This window comes from Podarcis gaigeae (genome assembly GCF_964106915.1).
Source record: "Podarcis gaigeae genome assembly, chromosome: 7".
In the NCBI taxonomy this organism is placed as follows: Eukaryota; Metazoa; Chordata; class Lepidosauria; order Squamata; family Lacertidae; genus Podarcis; species Podarcis gaigeae.
Genome location: NC_139683.1, coordinates 87815813 through 87842421, shown reverse-complemented (window position 1 = coordinate 87842421; position 26609 = coordinate 87815813). Strand labels below are relative to the sequence as shown.

The 26609-nt window shown below is 42.8% G+C and overlaps 1 protein-coding gene across 5 annotated transcripts in view; it reads right to left on the bottom strand.

Moving 5' to 3' along the window:
* NRG2 (neuregulin 2) overlaps positions 1-26609 on the bottom strand; it is a 133115-nt gene that overhangs the window by 12334 nt on the left and 94172 nt on the right. For 2 of the 5 annotated variants that reach the window (XM_083748622.1, XM_083748625.1), the window contains exons 5-6: positions 16910-16968; positions 8221-8244 (exon numbers count right to left, since the gene is read on the bottom strand). In XM_083748622.1, coding sequence (XP_083604748.1) covers positions 8221-8244; positions 16910-16968 — 83 coding nt within the window. Of the gene's footprint in view, positions 1-8220; positions 8245-16909; positions 16969-17232; positions 17310-26609 lie in introns of all 5 variants that reach the window. The other 3 variants (XM_083748623.1, XM_083748626.1, XM_083748624.1) reach the window with 2 other exon arrangements.

Genomic DNA, 26609 nt, shown 5'->3' with positions numbered 1-26609 from the left:
CACTATAGGCAGTAATCACATATTTTAGGTATATGGAATATTTTGGTTTATATAGAATTAGAAACAGAAACACACACACACATTTTTGTCTTTTTGTATATGCATACATACTTTCTAATTTAAGGCAGTTACCTTGTCCGGCATGAAAAGCTCTGTCTGAAGGCCTAATCAAATGTTATGGGCAAACAAGTGTCACAAAACTCTCAAGGCTGCTTTTGTTGCAGAAAAGCTGCTTTAGGAAGTGACAACTTAGAGCACAGAAGCAGGAGGAGGGAGGGCTGCTTAACCCTTTCACCACTCACTGAAAATGATCCCTTTGTGTGTGGGGGGGTTTGTTTTGAGGGGGGTTTTGCAAGCTGAAGTTTGTTGCACATACCTGTGCATAAATTTTTATCAGGCCTTTATTTTAGAGTCTTACAAATCAATTCAATTCTTTCACATCCTTTCAGCCCATATGAATTCTACTTCACTTTTAAAGCTATTTCACAAAAAAGCGGTATGAACTAACAAGGAGGCTAATGTGGGGGGAGGGACACTGCCCATGAACTTCTGATTTATTCCACAATAAGAGTCTAAGCTCCTCTATTTGAACACAGCTATAGAAATAAAGGAGTAATGCACTTTAAAGTATGACAGGTAAGCTTTTGCTGTGCTGTGAAATTTGAACCAATAAATGAAATAACATGACCTAAAAGGATAGCTGTCAACTGAAGGACTGTCAGCAGCTCGTAATGGTATCTGGTTAACTTTCATATTTGAAAATAAGGGATCAGCAGCCTCGAAAACAAGGGATCAGCAGCCTCACCTGTCCCGGGGACAGTCTACAGGATATCTAACAATCCGGGATAGCAATGGGAAGCAGCGGGAAACTGGAATAAGGGAATTTCCCGCAAAAAAAAAGGGAAGGTTGACAGCTATGCCTAAAAGGTATGCTATAGTGCAATCAGGCAGCAATTCAAACACACCCTATTTACTTCAGTAGGTTTACTTTGGAGTAGGCATGCATAGGATTGCAGTCTAAATGTTGCGGGCAGCAAGAATGGAGCATTTATACCTATTCTCACCTTTTACTTACTCATGTTCACTTGTTTCACTTCTTTCACCATTCATTTAAGAATAGCAATCAAACGTATTATGAGTTCTGTGCCTTCGTATAGCAAATGCTCAGATGCATTCATTCTTTTCATTTTTCATTTTGTCTGACTTTTAACATTTGTGATGCAAGATGAATTTGCTGGTGCAGCTGATGTACCACGGCTGCACGGGCAAATCACTGCTGTGCTCTGTGCCGTTCTTTTGATGCTTGCCATCCAACATATTTTGCAAGCCAACACATGTCTTAAGAATGGGCTATCAGTAATCCTGCGAGAGATTAAAAAGCTTAAAATGCAGCATTATCACCAATGCAGGGATCTTGTGTAGAAGAGATTGTTCTCTGTGCAGTGGTGGTTTCATTTTACTTTTGGGCTTGCTGGCATCTGAAAACTGACTGGGTGTTCTACATAACTCCTCCCTTTAGGATTTAGCAAAACACACACACACACACACACACACCCCAATAGTTCCCTCTTTTACTTCCCAGAGTCCTCTGTGTGTCATCCAACCAAGTAGAGGCGCTGGATGGATCAGGATCTGGCCTTTCCTCAGAAAGGAAGGCACCAAAACCAGAGATTCTTATCATCTGTCACTGATGGCATCTACTGCCTGACAAATGGTGAAAGAAAAACTCATGCCCACTTTAGGACCAGGAAGGAAATTTCAATAAGGTGACGATCAAGATTTCTAAGACATCCTAGGCAATTTACAGCTTAAATTCCATTCCAAAAAGTGGGTATCAAACCTAGCCTTAAAAAGAGTGTTTTCAAATATCAGGCGCTTAAAGCGCCTTTTAGCCTCTCTCCTGCTATTCATGTTGATGCCAGAGAACTGAAGGGCACTGTAGATTTCACTTTCAGCCTCAGGTGTGAATATACCTGAGGATTATATGGCTTGACTACTGTGTTACCTTTCCAGTATATAAGCACTCAGGAGGTTTATACTTTGGCTGTCAGAATTTGCAGGCACACATTAGGCCCTCAAACCCTACTTTGCTTTTCAAAATGGGCATGTGCTATTATAACTCTAGCTCAAAGCGGCTTAAATGGGCAAATCCCACTGACTATCAGTAAGATAAGAAGCCTTTTTCTTACCTGAGATGTTAGAGTATCTCTCTATACTTAGGACATGCAAAGCTGGAAACATTTAAGTGCCTTTTCACCAGTTTGTACATGCCAGTCCCCAAACCCTTCCTCTCTGCCTGGCTTGTGATCGGAAAAGATCTATGCTACAAAGATGAGCTGTAGGTGGAATAATTATTAGCCATAGAGTATCATAAGAGTTTCCTTTTGAATGGGGGGGGGGCTGTGTCACCACAACTGACCTCTCTACCAGCTGAGTTCCTGCTGAAAACCAGGGTGGGAAGGGGCAGAGAGGTTGGTGCAGTGCAAATGCACTGCTGGAGCCAACCCATTGCTCCTGTCATGGTGTTTGTACCACGTTGGCCTCACCCTGCCTGCTTGCCATCCCTGAATACAGCAGCAACTCAGCCAGAGAGAGGTCAGGTAGTGCCACCTTCAGCTACTGATTTCTTATACCAATACAGTGGCACCTTGGCTTAAGAACAGCTTAGTTTATGAACAACTTGGATTAAGAACGCTGCAAACCTGGAAGTAGGTGTTTTGGTTTGTGAGTTTTGCCTAGGAAGCAAAACATGTTCCGCTTCCTGTTGAGTGTGTTCCATTTGTAAATTGAGTCCCCCGCTGCGATGGGAAAACACGCCTTGGTTTAAGAACGCTTTGGTTTAAGAACGGACTTCCGGAACAGATTAAGTACCCCTTTTTTGTGATACATGAACTACTTAGAGATTTCTGCTGAAACATGAAGTGGTCTATAAATTAACTAGCTAATTAAATATATTTGGGGGGGATCCAATTCTCTTGAAGAGTATACAGGCCACTCCCACATTACAATTTGAAATCTCAGCAAGGGCCCTGGCAGCTGAGCCACATCTAAATTTTCAACACTTTACAATATTAGACAGGCATATGAACGTACTGCAGACGATGGTTTTAGAATGCAGAGCATCTCCTTTGACTTTATATCATAGACACCAGAAATCTGAATTGGTATCAGGCTGCTCCAACATTGGCATCTACCAATTTAAAGAAGACCTAAGATTCACATTGCTTTCATCAGAAACTAGAGGATCTGAACCAGCCTTGAACATGTTTTGCTGCAAGAAACAGAAAGGCTGCCCATCAGGAATTTTTTCAGTCTGTTACTCATGCTGCACATTTAAACACTCCTTCCCTGAAAAACCCTAAGCTGAGACTGCCTAGATGGAAGAAGTTTCACATATATAGAGAGAGAAAGAAAGCGCACACTGAAGACTTTTATATTGGTACACGGTTCACTGTATTTAGCGTAATTTCTAAAAGTTTGAAAATTTGTTCTTCACAGCTACAACAAATAGCTAACAAGTCTTACTATGATAGAGTGTTGTTATTGAGTGCTGTACCCATGAATCTTTGTACTCTGCAAAAGTAGCCAGATTTAATACAATAATTTATCTGTGAGTTTATTTCTTTAGTGATCTTGTTCTTTTAACTTTGCTTCGAAATAAAATAAATTCCATGACCACAACCTCAGATCTGCTCCAACTGGGATTACCCCCCTCTGATCTCACCCCCACAAGGCTTTTCTACCACCAGCTGCCTGGTGGGAAGGATCCTGGTGGCTTTTAATAGTTTTATATTGTTTCTTGGTTGTGAGGTTTTTAAAAAACAGCAGCAGCAACAACATAGGTTGATGTTTATTGTAAACTGCCGTGGGAGGATCTGTTTGTTTCCTATAAGGCAGGATGTGAAAGAAAGAAAGAAAGAAAGAAAGAAAGAAAGAAAGAAAGAAAGAAAGAAAGAAAGGGAAAAAACTCAAATGTTGATTCTCAGATTGGTGAATATAACTCTTCCTAGTGATAAAATTAAGTCCTCACCAAGATTTATTAGGAATTTTCTTGAATTCAACAGTGAATTGTTAACTATCTGGATGAGCAAAACTACCAAGGTAATAATTTTCTCCATAATCTTATTTCTCTCACATGAAATCCTAATCTCTGACATGAAATGTGACTGCCAGGATGAGCTGATCAATCCACCATTTGAGACCTGCATGAAAATTCTGTCGTCATCCATTTGCAACATCAAACATTTGATGGCAGCACCCACAATCCTATACAAATCATGGAGGACTAAGTCTCATTCAACTCAGTGGAGCTTATTTCTGAGTAGACATGTCTAGGCCTGTGCTGCAAATCTCATTTGTTGTTATATCTATTACTGTGTAGTGACAATACTTTGGAATCACAAAGTTTCATTTGAAATTAGAGACCTTAATGTTCAGCAAAAATAATTAGCTATGAAACAATTTATAACATGTAAACTTATACAGCTTTGTACAGTGAGAATATGAGGCAATGTAAACAGCAACTCGAAATTCCACTTAAATTGTAAGACATTTGAGCCAGGGTCCAGTAACTCTTTCATGCATGTGCTAGAATGTGATTTTTAAAAAATAACAAATTATCTTGCGCGATAATTTGTTAAGAGGAAATCATGTGCATGTGAAGAAATGTCATCCACGGAACATTACAGGTACACACATGGCTGGGGGGAGGGGCTGAAAAGAAGAGTCAGGATGGCAAAAGATATTTCTTGCATAACAGTGAGCCTAGAAAGAAATACATTTTTAAAAAAGCAACACAAGTTTAAGCTAAGTAGGGATGTCAAAAATCCTCAATTCCAAATGTCATTTCAAAGTGTTTTTGATTCAGGAGCACTGTCAATTCAAGGCCACTTTCTACATAAAGTTTGTTCGTTCACAGAAGTGGATCTCCTGATAATTGACAATTATGGTCTGATACATAAGTAGGCACATTTCCCCTTCAATTACAGCATTCTTGTCAGCAGATGTATCTGGTGGGAGGTAGCTGTTCCCTGTGAACTATTATTATTACTATTCCCACCACAAAGAAGAACCTGATGAGAATGTACTGTGGTTAATGAATTCACACAGGTCCATTTGGTGCTACCAGTATGAAATTTTGCACGATTCAGTAGTAATTTGGAAACATGGACAAACACTCCACACAGGAATAGGTTGGGGGGGTCCAAGGCTCACTAGTGCTATATATACCCTCCTTCTGGAAAGCACTTGCCTCTCTTTCCTAGATAGGCTGTCCTGCAAACTGATTGTGTGGGTAAATGATAACCAAGCACTGTGGACTAAGGTCCATGTTTCGTACAAGTGAAAGTATTATTATAAGCTTTCTCTGAACACAAGCATTTGGTTTTCACTGTCATTGAGGCTTGAAAGACATGTGCTTTTCTAAGACACCTGATGTTATAGTAATTCCCTTTCTATATTCTTATGCTTTTATAATTTTTCACTGGCTTCATTCGTGTGTCAGTGCTACATAGCCAAGAGGAGGAGGAAATATGTGAAAACCTGTGGAGCATGGATTTAGAATAGCTGCAAGGCAGAAGGAAGGGGACTTGAGGGTGCTTCCAAGAACCTCTGCGTCCCTCAGGCACAGGTATGACCCAGCTGCCTATCAAGGTCCCTTGGCCAACACCACCCAAGCACCCGATAGCCAGGAGTTTGCTGGGTGTTTGGGTATCGCTGCTTCACCCTGCCTTGTCCTCACCTCTTCTTGATGCCAACCGAGCCAGGGATGCCATCTGTGCAACTGAGTTCCCCATGGGAAAAGACATCAGATATGAGGCCAGAGGGTATCATTTGGGGGGAAACAGCCTCATGCGCCAAACTGGGAGGTTCCCAGCCCTGACATATGTGGAAGGATTTGTTTCTTTGTTTTTAAACCAGCCTCATAAACCTCACTTGAAGCGAGTAGAACAAGGAAACAAGTAGGATACTCAGAGGGAGATGTTTGGGATACGATATCTAGTTTTGAATACATGTGAGCACGTTTTCCTGTTTGTTAAGTTTAAGCGTGGGAAATTGTTTCTTCTCGGAAATTACTACAGCAGTGTGGCAACACAGCAAGCTATTTTTGCTATTATATTGAGTGAATGGGGAAAGAAGAAGGAAGCAGATCATTGGTTAGACTACAGGGCTGATAATAATAACCAGGGATGGCTTTAGAGCCTCCTACAGAAACTACTGATATGCTCCAAGTTTAGCTTTTTATACATTCAGACCCCAGCGCAGTCCCTCTGGCAATGGGATCATGTACTTCTTCCCAAGAGCCACTCTACAGATGATGCAGAATAAGCGGTGGGTGGGTTTCAAACTAGCCCCTCTTGCATTCAATGAATGCCACCACACATAGGCAAAACACACCCAGCAGTGACAACTCAGCATCAAGCATTAGTGAGAAAGGGTCTCTATGCATGTACAGCTGGGAATCCTGATTTTCCAGTTGCATGTGCAGTTCTCATTAACATGGAACACTCAACCTTTAAAGGGCATGTCCAGTAAGTGCTTTCACACTATTCCATCATGCGCTCTGTGAAGGTCACTCCTATGGTGGGCAGAGGTGATAGAATTCTGGCCTGTACCACTTGGAGATGGGGGAGATTTTTGGACATTTCCCCATACAAAATTCTCCTTCCACATAGGAAACTAGCATACTGGAGAGAAAGGTTCAGCATCATTTTCTGTCTAAGGTGTTAAGACCCAAAGTGTATTTTATCTGTATTTTCCCCTCACCAAAGAGGACCTGGCAGCAATTTAGATGACAAAAACTGTTCAGAGAAAAAAAAGGTTGGCTATTCTCTTCCCCAGTGCCACTGTTTGGACCCAATCCTCCAAGGCCTGCTACTACACACAACCAGCAGAAAATGTATGTTAGAAGAGTCTTTCATAAATCTCTTTTAAACATGTAAGGTAAAGGTAAAGGGACCTCTGACCATTAGGTCCAGTCGTGGCCGACTCTGGGGTTGTGGTGCTCATCTCGCTTTACTGGCCGAGGGAGCCGGCGTACAGCTTCCGGTCATGTGGCCAGCATGACTAAGCCGCTTCTGGCGAACCAGAGCAGCGCATGGAAACGCCGTTTACCTTCCTCCGCAGCGGTACCTATTTATCTACTTGCACTTTGATGTGCTTTCAAACTGCTAGGTTGGCAGGGGCAGGGTCCGAGCAATGGGAGCTCACCCCGTTGCGGGGATTCGAACCACCGACCTTCTGATCGGCAAGTCCTAGGCTCTGTGGTTTAACCCACAGTGCCACCCGCGTCCCTTCTTACATATGTAGTTTGGCCTTAAATCCAGTATATGCAGTGAATTGTGTATTTTTTAAAGGCTAAATATACCCTCTACTTCAAATTGGAAGCGGTACAGCCCAGAAACCTACCACCTCAGGGTGTTACTTTATTTTGTATCATATTCAGAACAGCTGTTGGGGAACTCATCTAAACCTAGTGCTAGTGTTGGTGAAATAGGACTGGGCTACTATGGGGCCTTACATTTCAACATACACCTCCCTCAGAGATGGGGATCCTTTGGTCCTCCAGATGTTGTTGAACTACAGCTTCCATAATCCCTGGCCACTGGCCATCTTCGGTGGGAATTGTAGTTCTGCAGCACTGGGCAAGTCCTCCTGACCTACCTAGCTCTATCATTTTAAAATGATTCCTTCCAAACAAACATGGAATATAATGGAGTGAGGCAGAGGGGAAGATAAAAATAGACTTTTCCATGTTTATTTTTTCAGAGCCAGGGTAGCTTTGTAGAATTGCTGCAACTTCCTAATTTTTTCACACCAACCTTTTCCTTACTGGAGTGTTTGTCCACTGCTCCCACTATACAAGCTGATGGTTTTCCAGAATGACACGATCAATTTTTCAGTTTACATCCAAACATAATGCAGCATGGAAGTGAAAAGTGACAAAGACCAGTCTCTGCAGCCGACTAATGTCACCTGAGGTAGACACGTTTCCCACTAAGGCGAGTGGGAAAAGTGCTGCAATAAACCCATGCAGATTATTTAGGATTTAATTCCTTTAGTGTAATTTTAGGTATTATGTTTGGCCCAATTTGTGCCAGAACAATGAACAGAACAGCTGATTTTTAAAACCATCCCACTGAAGCTATCAAAATACAATATGAAGGACTGTCAGCAGCTCGTAATGGTATCTGGTTAACAAATGAATGGTTGAGTCCATACCCTTTAATTCTAATCCAAGGTGCTCTGCCAGTGCAGAAAGAGAACAGAGAGGGAAAGGAGAAAAGAGAAACAGGTTGGTAGGAGAGATTACCAAATATTTTAAAATACTTAAAAAAAACATAAAATACATCAGCTTTCAAAATCACAAGAGAAGCATCAAAGCATACAGAACTGTCACCACCAGTTTATTTTTAAAACATTCCTTACAAAAGAATGCCGAGATAGATCTGCAATGGTAATTCATAAGGCCTTTTTCAAAAGCAAGCATGTCTATTGGCACCTGGAATTTGATTTTAGAATAGGCATTTATCACATATACTTTTATTTAAGTATAGGTGTATTCTTGCTAAAGAGATCTTTCCTTCTCACTATTGTTGCAACATTGAGGTAGTAGATTTGCACATGTATACAACCCTTTTTTACTGCCATACATGCCTATGGCAATATATAGCAGTAACAATACAATCCTATGCATGTCTACTCGAAAGTAAGTCCCATTGAGTTCAATGTGACTTCCGCTCAGGTAAGCATGTACAGGACTGCAGCTTAAATGAACAACTTCTGAAGGACTGAAGCATAACAGGACATACCATTACATCTGCAACGAAATGAAATTTATGCAAGACATCTTCAGCTGAATCTTAAACACATTTACTTCAAAGTAAGTCCTCTTGAAATCAATTTACTTCCAAGTGAATGTGGTTAAGATCAAGCTGTAAGGCATTTTCCACAGTCTGCACTGAATTAAGAAATTATTTATGAACACCAAGAATCATTTAAGAAATAGTGTTATCTCTTATAAACATTAATGGTTTGGGATAACAGTTTGCATTATCCACACAACAGGAGAAATGAAAAAGGGCAATTAATTATGCCCAGAAATATAATTATTGCCCAAAGGAAAGAATAAAAAGTATAGTCTAATATTATTTGTGCATAATAACTCAACCTATACAGAAAATGGAGAAAGGAAAAGAAAGTAGAGGATATGAAAGTACAGATTCAATGTTCCCAACTAGGGATGGCAGAATCTATCAATCTCAGTTCTCTCAATTTTTCATTTTTTCAATCTTAAATTCGTATTTCCACATTTCTGCTGCAATTTGTGATTTTATTTTAGGTTTGAAATTTCTTCAGCATTTTAGTGCACCCCCCATAAACACATTTTAACATGCAGTTTTGACTAATGTACAATTTTTTGCAAGCAATTTTATCTAACTTGATGCACCTTTTGTATGTTATTTTCACAAATATAATGTTTATGTGCACTTTGTTCACAAATATGTACACATATTTGTGAATGTTGTTTGGTTGGAGAACTGCATAGCATATTTCATATAAAAGAGAATTTTTATGGATGGCTGTGTTTCGGTTCCTACAATGTTTTGGAAAGGGCAAATTTGATAAACACTTTAAATGCAAACTGAATCCATTTTATTCCCTGTCCTATTCCTGACTGAAGGCTTGTTTTTTTAAACTTAAATTCTGTTAGTGGCCAATAAGACTGCATTGACTCCCCAGCACACAGGAGACATAAAAATCATATACAGTGGTACCTCGGGTTACATACGCTTCAGGTTACAGACTCCGCTAACCCAGAAATAGTACCTCAGGTTAAGAACTTTGCTTCAGGATGAGAACAGAAATCGTGCTCCAGCGGCGCAGCGGTAGCTGGAGGCCCCATTAGCTAAGGTGGTGCTTCAGGTTAAAAACAGTTTCAGGTTAAGAACGGACCTCTGGAACGAATTAAGTACTTAACCCGAGGTACCACTGTACAGTAATTTCAGCTGATTAGCAAATCCAATAATCACAGTGGGCAAACTTTTGAGTTCTCCAGAACTCTTCTTCAGTTTGAATGTTAAGGAAAGCCTGGGGCAAGTGGACATAGAGAGTAAATGCTGGCCATTTTGTTGAAGCCCCTTGGTAATCATATCAATTAAGATGGGGCCACCACAAGCAAGCTCCTGCCTTTAGGTAAGCTAAAGTCTCAGCAGCATCCTGACCACCAGCCAGCCATCTCCCTTCAGGCTTTTACAGATTGTGACCCAGGCTATTTGCATATAACTCCTGGGATGCTTATTGATATCTGATCTTTTCCTCTTCTTTTTGGCTGATCAGGGTATTTCAACCATTCCATGTCTTCTCTGATAACTGGCCATAGGGAACTTCCCAAGTTTTAAAGTGCAGGGAGATGAAGAATGATGTATTTTTTTAAACAACCTTAAAAGCAAATACAAAGGTCTAAGTATCAAACCAGAAGTGATAGTGATGTTAAGCAAATATTTGAGTCCCATACTGGGGGTTCTCCTTCTTTTAAAAATTAACAACAGTCATGGGGTTGGGTGGGTAATGGAGGAATAATGATTTGAACTTTTGGCATGTGCAGGAGTGGTTAACGGTTCCAGGCTTCCTCAAACTCTGCCCCCCAGATGTTTGTGGCCTACAATTCCCATGATCCCTAGCTAGTCAGGGATGATAGGAATCGTAGTCTCAAAACATCTGGAGGTATGAGTTTGAGGAAGCCTAGACCCTCTTCACAAAACTGTTGCTGTTTGGGGGTTTTTAAGAGAGAGAAAAGAGTCCCAATTCAAGAAGGTTTGACCCTGACTCAAAGTTTGAAAAACATGGTCTGAGGATACATTCAGACTGCAGAAAAACCAAACAAGGAGCCAATCTTCAATAGGGAGCCAATACCACAAGGGACTGTGATACAGCCTGGGGAAAGAGGAAACCTCTCTTGTAGGGCATCCTCATAGGAAGAGCATCACAGCTCCATCCCTGTCCATTTCCATTAGAATGACAAACACTGGAAACTTGAGAGGATCCTTTAGAGCCTAGAGTTCCTTGGAGGCAGGGGCCTTTTTATTTTTGCCTGTGAAACAATGTACTTGGCAATTTACAAAATGGATCTGTATTAATGTATAATAGTAATGTTATAAGAATCAGTGAGCCAGCTGGCTATGAGAAGAAGGGTGTGGAAGGGAAACCCCTGACCCAGCTACCAGGACACAGTGAAGATAGGGGAGGAGGGAGGGGCGGCTGCTGCTGCTACTTCATGGTGGAAGAGGGGGGAAAGAAACTATGTGCATGTGAGAGCAAGATTACTTTACCCAAGTCATATACCGTATTTTTCGCTCTATAAGACGCACCAGACCATAAGACGCACATAGTTTTTGGAGGAGGAAAACAAGAAAAAATATATTCTGAATCTCAGAAGCCAGAACAGCAAGAGGGATCGCTGCACAGTGAAAGCAGCAATCCCTCTTGCTGTTCTGCCTTCTGGGATAGCTGCGCAGCCTGCATTCACTCCATAAGACGCACACACATTTCCCCTTACTTTTTAGGAGGGAAAAAGTGAGTCTTATAGAGCAAAAAATACGGTATGTCTCCATTTCCTATCTTTAAGATTTGTCATTGCTTTTGATATGCTAAATCCATATTGTGACTTGGTTCCCTTCCTCAAGTAATTTCTGCTGGTTTTTGTTTTCAGATCTCTGCCACAGATTGACTCCATTTTCCATCTACGATAAAAGCCAGCACTGCTGCAAGCTGTTCTTCCTCCGCTTTAAGACCCTCCCCTTCATTTTAACAATAACAGACTGGATTGTATGCCTGACACACTTCCTGGCCTATTCGACAACTCTGAAGTCAATAATAAAAGAGGGATCACACAGGACTAATAATAAGATGGCCTACCATATATAGGTTTGATGTGAAAATTACTCAGGCAATGTGTGTGAAATGCTTTCAACAAATTACAGCTATTACTGAAGTTAAATTTTGTCACCTTCCTTCAGAGGGCTTACATAACTCTGTGAATTTCTTTTTTCAAAATATAAATAAATTATGGAATCAACCCCTCCTCAGGTTAAATGAAAATTTAAACTGCTTACAAATTCATCCATATGCTGGAAAGTTGTCTGTGTCACATAACTATTGAATGCATTGTACAAACTCAGTTATTCTGCTCACTAAAAACTTATCCTTCACATTATCTTCTTTTCTCAGCCCCAGTCATCTTTCTTAGCACTTAACAGATGACACTCATGTGGAAGACCTCCATTCTCAGGGTGCAGTTACCCAGGAGCATATTGCTCTTTGTATAGGCGCTTCATTGATGAAGAGTAAGGTGTTTGCTTTTGCGTGTTCAGACCCAGATACCTTCCCCCTAAATAAAGACACATTTGACTCAAATTTTAGTTTTGGTTTTTGGCAGAATTTAGGCCACAACTTTATTGATTACAGAAAGTGAGTGGTTGCATAGGCTCTGGTTCGACTAGCTCCCTGCACCCTTGCAGGGAGCACTGACCCAGGGCACCAGCATAGGTCAGCCAAGGGTAAACACCTGGGAAGGCGAAAAGCCAGGAACAGACTATGTTCACCCTCCAGATGCTCCCCTGGACTCAGGTATGGGCACAACCCCCTCTCAGGGGTTGACCAAACCAGCTGAGTCCCTGGATTCCTGTAACAGAATACCCTTCACATAGGGATGGCAAGACTGTTCCCTATCACCTGAACCAGTGCCTATCTGCAACCTTACAAGTTGTGATGATTTGCTACGCGGCAGGTGAAACCCAAATGGCAACAGCCAAGTGGGGAAAATTCCTGCGGTGCCCCTGTCCCAATGACAGACGACACATGACGGCATAGCAAGGTCAATCACAAAAAATGCCCTAAAAGTAGGGAGAGGTGGGCTGGTGTTCCAAATGCACGAGCTGAAAGAGGAAGCTCTGGGTCACATGCTTGGATATATATAGGTCCCTCGATCTGTTTGGACTGCGCCCCATTGGCCAGATTAAACCCAACATCAAGGGACCTACCAATCGGGTGTTGTGGCTATCCAATCTTACCCACCTACAACACAGGAGGTCAGTCTCCAGGTCTCACCGCAACATGTGCCCTCTTTTAGGGAGGACACAATCGACCTGAAGATAACTACCACTTCCCCTGCTGCTTAGGTGATCGCTGCCCAATTTGCCTACAAACACACTGGAGGGGAACTGGTTAGACCAGCAGTGGGAAAATCATTTACAGATTCTATTGGCTTCTTTGGAGATTTTGCTGCTGGAGATAATTTCTAGTCTGCTCTTGCTGTTTTCTGATTAAATATGCTTTAAAGGTATGGCGGCTGGCCATTTGCTTCTTATGTCCTTATTTGACTTTAAACTCTGAATCTATCAAGGTTTGGGCCCTACCTCTATTGGTTAGATAATTTATTAGGAATGTCTTCTTGTATTTTATATTGTTAACAGATCTTTCCAACAAAGAGCCCTATTTTTAATCTACTGCACTAATCAGCCTCTGTATTTGACAACTTTTAACCTAACAAACACACTGCAGTTCTAGAGAAACAGCTGTTTGGGGGCTTAATATGAGAAACTGAGGCACCTCAAAGCACCTCCCGGGGCAACCATAAGGAAATTGTGATTTTTGAATTTTAACAAGGAAGCATCTGGAGGTACATGGCTGGAAGGCAAAAGCCCTCTTTCGAGCCCAGGTTTCCCACAATATGATTTTAAAGAACCCACCCCCCTCTCTAGACCATGCATGCCTAAAGATAGCATCTTCTGGCTCTTCTTTGCACTATGTGGGCCATGATAAAAATACAGAAAGGCTTGGTCACTGTTACACAGAAGATATGTGATAGCTAAATGCATACCCTCCAACATTTCTCTGATGAAAACAAGGGTGTGCTAAAATGAATTGTTTTATGAAATGAAGTCCTAGCCTTCTCCATGTAGGTGTGTAAACTAGTCAGATTGTGGTCTAAGGAAACTCAAATATGGCCCTCCTTTTCTTCATAAGATTCTAGGTCTATTAAACCTACCTGAGGTCTCTGGCCTCATTATAATCTATGTTAACTGATATTTGAAGGAAAGAGGCTTTTTATTTTACCTGCTTGCTCCTTTTATTACGTTCTCGTTTACATTTCTACTGAACACTTCTAGAAAGATGTTGCACTAGATAACCTCTTAAAAATATTTTGAAGTAACTGTTAACTAATGCTTTCCTTGAGCTACAGTTCCGTAAACCGAGGCCTCATGTTGAAACAAAGATTGCAAAGCAGTTTCATAAAACAATCATTAAATGAAATGGTTGTCCAAGGTTTAGAGAACAATCAGGGTTCATTCTTTCCCCCCTTCAAGTAATATTTTGCATTTATGTTTCCTCTCACATAATCCACAAGTTTTATTTTCCTGCATCCTGTATAATATTAGAAAACCTCTAACAGTGTTCTATAAATTGCTGTATGAAAGAAACTGCTATGGAAATGTTACTTTTACCATTGCTCCTGCATTTCAGCAAACTCCTCTTTAGCTTTGCATTGCAAAACAAATAAATAAATGGAACGCTACTCCTGTCTGTAACTTGAAGGGGACAAAATCGTAATCCCCCCCCCCCCCAGCTTCACTCACAACTGAGAGTCTAGTGGTTCTGGTGAGGGCAATTGTTCATTTAAATAGGGCTCCCTCTCATTTTGGGATCTTTCATTTTCCTCTTTTAAAAAAGTTGATTTTTCCAAAGCTTCCACTTTTCCTTCTGGGCTGGCCAAGTAAGAGAAAAATCATTCTCCTAATTTTTCATGTAAAACCTTCCCAGTCTTCCTGGACTGAGATTGTGCAGAGGGTTAGACCCTGGATCCATCAGGTTTGTTTGCCGTGAGTGGCAGTAGCAGGGCCCCCAGGGTTTTCAGAGGGGAGGGTTTCCCAGCCCTACCTAGGAATGCCAAAGACTGAACCTGGAATCTTCTCCATGCAAAGCAGATGCTCCCCCATTGAACTAAACTGCCGTGGAATTTAGAAAAAAATAGTCCTGCAAAGGACTACTGAACCAACTAAACATGCATATGTTTAGACTCATGTTTACTTGCATGAGTGCAAGTATTCTGTTGGAACTTTAAAACTATTTTATTGGGCTTTGTATTTGTTTCGTTTTAGTTTATAGTTTACAAAACCTCATAAGGCTCAGATTATTGAATACTTTTTATGACAGAGTGTAAGACTTATATGGCCGGAATTCCTATCCTAAGCTCTTAAAAGTAAGAGCATCACTGTTCTTAAGCATCATTTGTTTGAAGGTTGCATTGCAATGAAATTAGCCATGTATGCCGAAAATATCATTTATTTAAACATTTATATCCCCCCAATCCACTGAAAACCACCAGTAGTAAAAGTGGGGGGAGGGGGGAGGCCACATCCTGAAACTCAATGCCAATATTCCAAAGTGCACTTCCTCATGTAGAAGCCAATACACAAGCTTGTGCAGCAGGCAGTATGCTCACCGGCCATCCTCCCTTTATAGCCATTGCTACCCTTCCACCTAGTCCTCACTTTACCATGCAAGGCTGGCTGTGGTAGGCTGCAGTGCCATTTAAGGTGCTGAGCAGCAAATCCAGCGGAGGTGAAACTGGAAGGTCCAAAACATGCTTTTTTTCAAAATTTGTTTTTGTTGTTACCTACATTTCCCCAACTTTTTGGTATCAACTATAATATCAAATTTGGGTCTGAAAGCAAAGACTTCCAATTTTCCCCCAAAATTGTGTAAAAAAGCAGCCAGCCACCCATATTTCATAGTGAACAACACTTCTGGAAAAGCAAATAACAGGATGTCCTGGCTCTGTGGATCGCTGCTCAGTGGTACTGAGCTGCAGGGTCCCCATGTTGGCACAAGGGATTTACGCTAGCTGCCAGGCATTTGGCAACAGATGGATCAACACAGGTATGGCTACAGGTTCGGTCACTAATAGTGTCATTGTCTTGAAACAAAATGGCATCATATAGTCCTCAGATCGGCAACGCTGACACATTATAGGGTCATTTGATGACAGCAGAGAATTCTGGTTCTCTCCATGTCTTTTTAGCTGCAGCCACTTCCTCTGTTGCCATCATGGAGTGCCCTTAGAATAAAACTGGACTTGTTTTTAAAGTTCAGACTTAGGTGCAATCTTCATCTAATTGCCAAATTGTTATAGCTCTGAGGACAAAAAAAAACCATCCCCTCGCATTATGCTTTGTGACATAATGAACTAATGACCTCCTTGCAGGTTGGACACTTTCAGGCAGCTCACAGATTAACTGGACTCAGGCTATGTACACATTAGCAGCTTAAAACGTGCTGCAGTTGCTTCCTTCCTACTGTGTTTCAAGTTGCTTTTGCATTTTGTTGTACACACGAGAGGTGAGGTAGGGATGTATTCACTCAATGCTCATTAACCTGTTTTGTTTTCCCAGCCCTGGTAAATTTTCCCCAAATTACTATTCATGAATCACACACATGTGCAATTGCTCTCACAAACACAGACACCTCAGCTGAAATGTGAAGTGAATGTGGCTTAAGTTTTGCTTTCAGATTTAAGCTGTGTTGAGACCAAATGCATCAAACAGCATTATTTCTCAACCAGCTACAGGATAGCTCTACATTGTGGGTAATATTGCCTGTGCACAGATTCAGGAGCACACTGGAGCCAGAATAAATGACAATGCGTACATAGCCTCATTCCTTGCTGCATTTAGATTTTGCCTGAACTATACATCAGTGGTGAGTTCTGTTCAGATTAAAATCAGGAGCAATAACAACTGAAGCACAAAGCAGGAAAGCGAAGGTTCCTATTCAGAAAAGAGCTGCTTTAAAGGTGTCACACAGTGTGTTATGATAAAACAGAGAAAGAGAGAAGTGGAAAGAGACATACTGGAGAAGCTGGCCATTGCGAAGTTCTGACACTGGTCCCCTGTGAATTCGTTCGGACACCTAACAAAAGAAAGAAAACCAGAAAGAGAGAGAAACAAGATAGCATGACATCCAAACAGACTGAAATGAGGCTCTTTCTGCTGCCAAATCAGCTCCCTTTCGAGATTTCTCCTCTGGTGTGCCTGGGGTTGGTCCCTTACCTGCAACCCTAAACCTTAACCCAGATCTTAACTCAAAAGAACACCCTCACTATGCCATTCTAAATCCAGCGCTGTACCCAGGAGATTATAAGTAGTATGGTGCAATTTTTTTCTTCAAACATACTTTGCTTAGGATCTGGCATGTACAATCGCAAAGGCTGTTTCTCCAAACATCTCTGTCCGAAGAATCCATTTGGACATCTGGAGGAGGAAAAGGGGACAAATCACAGAACAAGGCTGGCATCATCCTTGAGGCTAGGCTTAGAAATAAAAGTGCACAGCGATGAATTAAAAAAAATGAAAGCAGCTAATGTAAGGCACCTTGATCTAATCTTTGCCATGTCAAGTGGGGGCTACCGAGCTCCTTTTCCCTCCCCGTGCTTTCTGAAGGCTTTATTCTTCTAATTTATATGCAGGCTAGAGCTTGTCTGAAGCCCAGGGTGGGACAGCGTAAGCCTGGCAGGCCCCTGGTGGGGGAGTCCGGACAGTTCAGCCCTCCGAAGCCTGGGGCAAGTGTACCCAGCTACCCCCAGCCCTGCACAGGCCTCCTTGGGGGCAATTGGTTTCAGCCCTGAGAAAAAAAAGAAGGCCCACTAGTCCATGCCTAGGGATTTGAATACCCCCCCCCCATTTCTAAATGTGTTGTATTGGGGCAAGAAGTGGTGTTGGGGTGCTGTTCCCAATTTTTCATCATTCTTCCTTATGTGTGATACAGTCATGATCTCTGGGACTGTCAGTATCTTGTTCAGATTGTTTGATGCTAATTTCAACCTGTCAATACAATTAGCTGGCTATGGAAAGTATAAGTAAGTGAAAATAAGTTATGCCGACTAGGAAAACAAACCTAAAGGCATCTCTTCAAAAAGACACTATCTAGCAAAACAAAAGGTCATCACCCAAAGTGAGCAAATGAGGAGGAGAAAGCTCTTACAACATGGTCGGAGGGGAATACCCGTGTTTTGACTATACACATCTTCTAACCACAAGGCTGCAGTCCTGTGCATTCTTTCTAGGGAGCTGTCCCATTGAAATTAGGAAGATTTACTTCTAAGTAAATATGCACAGGATTGCAATGCATAGCTCTGGAATAACTGAAAAGGCAGTCCTTGGACAAGCACCGGAAAGGAATGAAGCTAACATCACCCGTTCACCTAGTGGGCAAAGCTGCATGTACCCGGTTCTTTTAAACTCAGAATGCCCGGAAAAATCATGCTGGATTTACTTCTAAGGCTCCATCTTCACTATACATTTAATGCAAAATCATACCACTTTAAACAGTCGCAGCTTCCCCCAGAGAATCCTGGGAAGTGTAGTGTGTTACGGCTCCTGAGAGTTGTAAAGAGACCCCTTTCCACTCACAATTCCCAGAATTCCCTGGGAAGAGGGACTGACCATTGGAATTGTAGTTCCGTGAGGGGGGAAAGGGACTGAAGTCACTTTCTACGCAATGGTTGTCATTTCTGTACTGTTTGGATGTAACAGTTCATAGCACACAGGATGATTGTTTGTCTTTCTCTGCCTTTCAGAGAGTGTTTTTACTGTAGTAAGCCATTCCATATTTCTTTTTATTTAGAATAATGTACAAGCTGGCTGCTTTATTAAAGAATCCTCAAGTGGTGTACCATAGAAGACAATATAACAATTATCAATATAAAAATAAAAATCAGCAAAACTTTAAAACAGGTATTCGTAGCTCATTTACATGTCCAAATAGACTTGCCAAAACAAATGGGTTTTAGCAGCTGTCTACAACAGCATAATGAAGGCGGGAAGGTCCAGAGGACCAAACTGAAAGCTGACCTTCCTACAGATGTAGAGTGAACATTGTATGGTGCAGTCCTTGCAAGAGTCCAAGTTTCATAGATCTGAGTGAGGCACACAGGGGGCAAAGCCATGCTTCAAGTAAACTGGTCCCAAGCTATTAAGGGCTTTATATACTACATGTAAGACCTTGAGCTTTGGCTCCTAGCAAATCAGCAGCTAGTGCAGATCTTTGAGCACAGATGTGATCTCCTGGCCAGGGGCAAACAAAGGTGTTGTGACACCCAGGGCGGGCATCGCTACATAGGGTGCATGACAGGCATCGCTACATATGACGCATGCACCGTACAAAGCAATGCCGCACATGCGCTGTACATAGCGGTTTGCCAGTGGCGCTGCTCCAGTGCCATATGGCCGGTGCTGGGATCCTCGCAGCTGCAGTCACGAACGGAGGATCCTCTACATGCGGCTATAGCGACGATGGAGGGATCCCACCACCGTCTGTATGGTGCTCAAGCGGCGCCAGTGGCAAACCGCGATGTACAGAGCATGTGCAGCGTCGCTACATACAGTGCATGCATACGACACTGCACATGCACTGTACATAGAAGTTTTCTAACTGCGCTGGGATCCTCTGCTTGCAGCTGCAGCCACAAACAGAGGATCCTCCACATGCAGCTGCAGCAGTGCGATGGCTGCTCATGCCGCCGCGGCGGGACAAGCCCCCATGGGGTGCCTTCTTGTCACCCCCCCCCCCCAGACATGGCACCCGGGGCGAAGCACACACACACACCCCGCCCCCTGTTGAGGCACTACTGCTCCTGGCCAGATCTTACTCCCGTCAGTAATCGAGCTACAGCATCCTGCACAAACTGCAGCTTCCGTACCGACCACAAGAGATGCCCCACACATAGTGCATCATAATAATTCAATCTTGAAATTACCAATGCTTGAACTACTGTGATCAAGCCATCCCATCAGAAAAGCAGTCACTGCTTCTGCACTTCTAGTGGAAGGTGTTCCTAACAACAGAGTTGGATCCAGGAGCGATGCCCAATTACACAGCTGCTCCTTCAGCGGCCTATATCTGAGGCACGGTAACCACAAACCCTCAGAGGCTCCGCCTTGCCAGGAGTCAAACTCAACTTATTTTCCCTCATGCAACCCACCACTGCATCTGGGCATCAGTCTGGGTCTTGCATGGACTTTCCTGATTCAGATGCTGCTCCCCAGTGGTGTAGCGTGGGTTATCAGCACCCGGGGCAAGGCAAGTAATTTGTGCCCCCTAACCCATGGATTTGCGCCCCCTAACCCGTGGATTTCCCTAACCCCCAGATGTTGCGCCCGGTGCGGCCAGCCCCCCCTGCACCCCCCACGCTACGCCACTGCTGCTCCCTCATATTGTTTTCCCCAGGTTCATATTGGTAAGTTAACTCCAATCAGTAACAAACAAACTCTAGCTATGAATTTATTTCCACCTGGAGAAATCAAGCTATAGTCCCCATTACCACAATCTGGGGAAGAAGCAGCAGTGGGGGAAGCAATTGTTTTAAAAAGGCATTGGCATCACATTTAGAAAAACATCTCTGCAAACTTTTCCTTCATCAAGTGAGGAATTATGTTGTTAGCCATTACGCTTTTGGTCCAAATTAATTTCTCCTTTCTTAAACCAATTAATATATAAAGTCAAATATTGCTGAAGATTCCTGAATAATTTTCTCATATTCCCACTTGTTTTGATCATTTGTGTCCAACTAGTTTTTTTAAAATGTTATTATTTAGATTGTATAGGAAATACAGAAGTCTCTGATCTGCATAATAAAGAATCTGGGCAAAAGATAACCTGGAAGGAGCAAAGCACTATTTTTTATTTAATAGCATGCAAAATTTAGTGCATATTCAAGTTCCAGTAACAAACCACACTGGCAGAGAATCCCTGTGCTGTCACTCCAGTGAAACAATAGAATTTGGCTTTGAAAAACTGATCTTTGATTATTGTTATAAGGAAGGAGGTTCTCTTATATTATTCTAGCTCTAAGAAATCTCAGATACACGTTAAGGGCTCCCTGAACTAAATTAACAGCTTCATTTTCGAGATATAAAGTTCCTCTTGCATCCCTAGACAAAGCAACTGTGACAGTATGTGAGAAATGGGAAGTGAGAACCTATTCACCAGAATCACTGCAGGCATATAACCCCAGATGTTATATACCTGTAGTCCATTCCCCAGTGTCCTGGCGACTGATCAGAGCAATTTGGAGAGCAAGACCAAGGGAGAAAAGGGTGATGTAAAACCAACAGTTGAAACTTGACTTGACACATGATCAGGAGGACAAGACTTTTGGGGATCGGAGTCACAAGATTTTTTACTCATCCCTCCTTCAGATTCTTCTTTAAAAAATCCACATCTTCTTTGAAGCACTTGGTTTACTGCCTCAGTCCTCATCCTCCAATGAAACAAAGCCAAAAGAGATATCTCTTGCTCATATGCATCTCATTTATTCACTTATTCCATTTCTCGCTATTCTTGGTCCTTTGGTTACCCTTGCTTCTCACTCACCCCCAAAACATTTGTTTTTCCTATAAGCACCTTGGGACACAACCTCTCTTTCCATACCCTCCAACATCCCACTGAGAAAAATCAGGACGCTTGTTTTTTGGTCCTGAGGTCTTGTGGGAGACAGGTGAATCATGCGAGAGTGTGGAACCTAAAAATGAGCTTCTTTTGGTCCAGCACTGGTGCAAGCCAGATGACTCACCCCAGAGAGTAGGACCAAAAAACAAGACATTCCAGGTTCCTATCAGAAGCTGGGATGGCTTCCTTAATTCTGGGATGGTTGCGAAGTGTATCTTTTTCTCTTCCCTTTGCTTTTTTTGCTTTGTTGTTGTTGTTCTGTAAATTATCTACAGTAATTTTGCCCTGTTTCTGATTATGGTTGTGTCAGATCCTGATTGGGGGAATCAGATTATGAAATAATGCTGCGTCTGCATTGCTGCAACTGAGTGCCTTTGTTTTTAATTCCTTAGCTGTTTTGTCTCTTTAGGGAAAATCCAGACAAGAGAGATATATGGAACCTGCTAAGAGACATTTGAAAACTGAAATTATTTTTGTTCAAAAAAAGTTAATGAAATTAATTTTGAATTTTGTTTTAGAAGGAGGTTTGATGGCAATTTTACTTTAAGAGTATCCCAGGTTGTTCAAAATCCAAGATGTTGCCTGTGGCTACAAGGAAATCCATGGCAGCATGATGGGAGGCTATTGACAACTCATCAGCGACACCCCCACCCCCAGGCAGCCAACTGCTCCATAGAGGCCAATTAGGATAACAGAAGGTGAGCATTCAGATAGTTGGTAAGTCAAATTAACAACAACAACAATAAAGATACTTGGATGGCTGGAATGTTAGTTTATATAAAGCTGGTCATGTTTTATGCCTTTCCCACAAATCTATTTGTGGAGCAATATTCTTCCTTAATTTTAAAGAAACAGCAAATGGAATATTTGGGTGTTTCCAAGTTTCTTTCTCCAACTAGTGGGGAGTTTGAGTTTTAGAAGGCCACTTAGGCTGCAATCTTATACCTACTTACCTTGGAATAAGCCCCATTGAACCCAGTGGGACCACCAGCTGGAGTAGGCATGTATACAATTGCATTGGTAGCTTACTTTGGGTAATACAGCAATAGAGACTTATGGTATTTTTGTAACAGTTGTCTATTTTATGTAAGTTAAGTAGCTAACAGACAGGGAGCCCAACCCCAAAGCAGTTCTCAGTCTCTAAGCAACAGCAGCTATCCCCAAACTCTATCTTCTACAATCCAATTCCAAACCTTCTAATATTTCATTCTCTTACATCATCAATGGAAAATATTGAATTTATTATTTTTCAGGATTTTCCCAAATTTTTAAATAGATACTATAGCAATAGCTATGGGCAGGAAGCAAGAAAGGGAAGGAGGTAGTAGGGGGATGGGCAAGGAAAGAGATCAACATTCATTCCTCAAACAGTGGCCAAGAACCATCCCTGAAAGATGAGCTACAGTTATTCAGTGAAAGCCAACCAAGTAATGGGATCCATGTCCATTCAGTGTCACAGAACTCTTATCTTTCTTCATATATTCTTGTCTCAGGGAGAAAGCCAGCTTCATACCTCAATCCTATCTTGTATTTCAGGTGCCCAGTTAGTATGAAGAAAGCTACTTTGCCATCAGTCAGCACGTCTGCAACAATTGTTTCACCAAACAGCTGATACACATTGGAAGAAAGTCAAACGTATTTCAGCAAGAAGTCTGTTTGGCTAAAATATCCTGTCAGAAATTCTCTCTTTTGGCGATCTCTGCTAAAAATCCATGGGTATATGGAGTAAAATTGTGATAAATATTATTCTGTTTCAAATTTTAGGCCAGAAATATGGGTTCTGGAGGACAGGGATAGAAGTACCCCCCCCCCCCAAATGCTGATTGTGAAAATATTCTCCTTTTCTTCCAGTCCTAGTCAGTGTCTTGTTTTCTACCAGATACTTTTGCTTTGACATCGCTTATCCCTTCTGATTATACAACCTTCCTGGATCACATGGCAAATCCCAGCCAATCAGGAATCATGCAATGATTAGGGTGGCATCACAACACAACACAGTCAGCTTCATGATGATATCACCGAAAACAAAAAGTCAAAGTGAGGGCAATATCTCCTGATTTATTTATGTTTCTTGATTCCTGATTGATTCAGTGTTCCCAACTAATCTGGGATCATTCAGTGAATGCTGCTGCATCTTCCCATTTCACTTTAGGCAGCAAAACAGACTAGGCCACTCCTACTAGGGACACGGGTGGCGCTGTGGGTAAAACCTCAGCGCCTAGGACTTGCCGATCGAAAGGTCGGTGGTTCGAATCCCCGTGGCGGGGTGCGCTCCCGTTGCTCGGTCCCAGCGCCTGCCAACCTAGCAGTTCGAAAGCACCCCCGGGTGCAAGTAGATAAATAGGGACCGCTTACTAGCGGGAAGGTAAATGGTGTTTCCGTGTGCTGCGCTGGCTCGTCAGATGCAGCTTGTCACGCTGGCCACGTGACCCGGAAGTGTCTTCGGACAGCGCTGGCCCCCGGCCTCTTAAGTGAGATGGGCGCACAACCCTAGAGTCGGACACGACTGGCCCGTATGGGCAGGGGTACCTTTACCTTTACCTTTTACTAGGTAATAATGTCTATAAATCCGAATTAAGTTGAGAGAGAGGGAGAGAGAGCGCAAGAAAATGAAATGTTAATGAGAAGGCCAAGGGTGGGAAATTGGATCTGGCTATTGAGCTGGACCCTGATCTCCCACAATCACTGTGAGCCACGTTGACAGGTGGGTGGTGAACATCAGGTGAAGCATCATCCCTTGCCTACTCCATGGTGTGAAATCAAACCATGCAGGTAAAGACCCGGGGCTCTGCAGGAGCTGTATGGGCCTTCATTGTGACTGCCTGAGTATAGGAAACACTTCTATTATCTTTTTAATGATAGGCTGGTGTGTATGCCACAGTAGGGATGATGTGGGAGTACTCTGTGTCTTTGGGGATCATTTTCTGCAGAGGTAAAAAGGCCTTTCAGTTTTTTTATGCCTACAATGATGTTTGTTCATTTGATCGGCGGTGAACCTCAACCCTGAAGACCAAAGTAGAGACCCTACTTTGACCCATGAGGCCATTTCCCCCAAGTCATGCCCAACTTTGCTGCAAGCCTTGGACCACTTTCAGTTGGGCCTCAGTACCACAGCTTGTCCAGGACCTCCTTACATGCCTGCTCCACCCTCTAGCAGCCTTTTGGTTGGACCAATGCCAGCACCACCAACTTCTGACATGCTGAGCAAAGGTGACTGGGAGGCAGGGAAATTGGGGGAAGGAGGTCTCCCTCCTCTGAAGGGAAAGGGAGAGGAAGTGTTGAAGGAAATTAGAAAGGGAGATAGAAGGGTGGTGGTGATGATGATGATGATAGAGGAAGAAAGTATCAGGAAGGATGGAAGAAACTGGCAAGTGGGATAAGAAGAGAGGGAAAGAGTAATGTAGAACTTAAGCGTGAAAGGAGAATAGAGGAAGTTGCAGGAAATGCATAAAGTTACGCTGAGAGACAAATGAGAGTAGAAAGAGGAAAATACCGTAAATTTCGCTCCATAACACGCAGATTTTTCCTCCTAGAAAGCAAGGGGAAATGTCTGTGCGTGTTATGGAGCGAATGCCTACAGATGGCGGGGGAATCTGCTGCAGTTGTGAGCAGTCCGTGGCTTGCTTTGAAACAGCAAAGCGGGTGTAAGCGGCTCCTGTCAGCGAGCCGAGCTGGGGAGGAGGGAGAGAAGCAGAGCGGGCTTGGCTGCTTTAAAAAAACCCCGTCCTCTATGTTCCTCTCTCCTCCCCACTGATCTGCTAAGTAGCAGCGAAGCTTTTCAGCCAGCCTAGCCAGGAGGAGGGAGAGAAGCAGAGCGGGGTTGGCTGCTTTAAAACAACCCCGTACTCTCTGTCCCTGCCTGCAGTTTTTTGCTGTCCGATTTTGGATTAGCCACTGTAGGGGCTGTGTGTGTGTGTGCTTGAGCTATCGTTCTCCTCCTCCTGCTTCCCCTTCGCTCTCCCTGCGCCCCTGCGCTCTCCCTCCGACTTTAGAATTGACACTCTGTGTGTGTGTGTGAGAGAGAGAGAGGGCTCCTTCTCCTCCTCCTGCTTCCCGTTCACTCTCCCTGCGCTGTCCCTCCGACTTTAGAATTGACACTCTGTGTGTCTCTCTGTGTGTGAGGGCTCCTTCTCCTTCTCTTGCTTCCTGTTCACTCCCCCAGCGCCCTGCGACTTTAGGGCCAGTTCCCTCTCTGCGTGTGTGTGTGTTTTGACCTCACTGCGCTTGTTGGGGGAGAGTGTTGGTCGCAATTTTTCTTGATTTGTCTCAGAGTGGTTACTATCATGGTTTCCTTGCCGGGGAGGAGGGAGAGACGCAGAGCCTGCTTGTTCTAAAGGAGCAAAGCCGGAGAGGAGCCTCTCCTGCATTATCAGCAGCATCCTTCTCCACACACCCCTTGTCCCTTGAGTTCTTTTCCTTCCCTTCCCACTTAAAACGTGGTTACAAAGCACGGATCCACATGGATCCTCAGGATTTTTGCACTAGGTCACCCCAAATTCACCATCAGATCACATAGCATATCCATGGCTACAGCCTGCACCAAAAAACACACGCACCCACTGTTTCATGGGGCCGCAATGGTGCAAAAACGTGGTTACAAAGCATGGATCCACATGGATCCTCAGGATTTTTGCACTGGGCTACCCCAAACTCACCGTCAGATCACATGTTTGTGGCCACAGCATGAACCACAAAAATCATATATCCACTGTTTCGTTTAGAATATTTTTTTCTTGTTTTCCTCCTCTAAAAACTATGTGCATGTTATGGTCAGGTGCGTGTTATAGAGCGAAAAATACGGTATATAAGAAAAGCCTTCTCTGCTTAGCCTTAGCACATCTACAGAAAATTCTGCCTAAAATGGGGACACTGGGTCACACTGCTTGCAGAGCAAGTGTCTGTATTTAGCTTGAGTAAAGCTGAGTTATAGCTCTTCCTGCCATGAGATGAACATTGTGGCAAAGAATTTAGCAATTTGCAAAGATTGGTTAGTGAATGTGCCCAGAGGTGGCTTTGAAGAAATAACTTTGTTTCAGATCAATAGGGAGAGCAAACATCATAATCTACATTACTATGTCACCTGCCTCCTCTTCCCAAAGGACTAG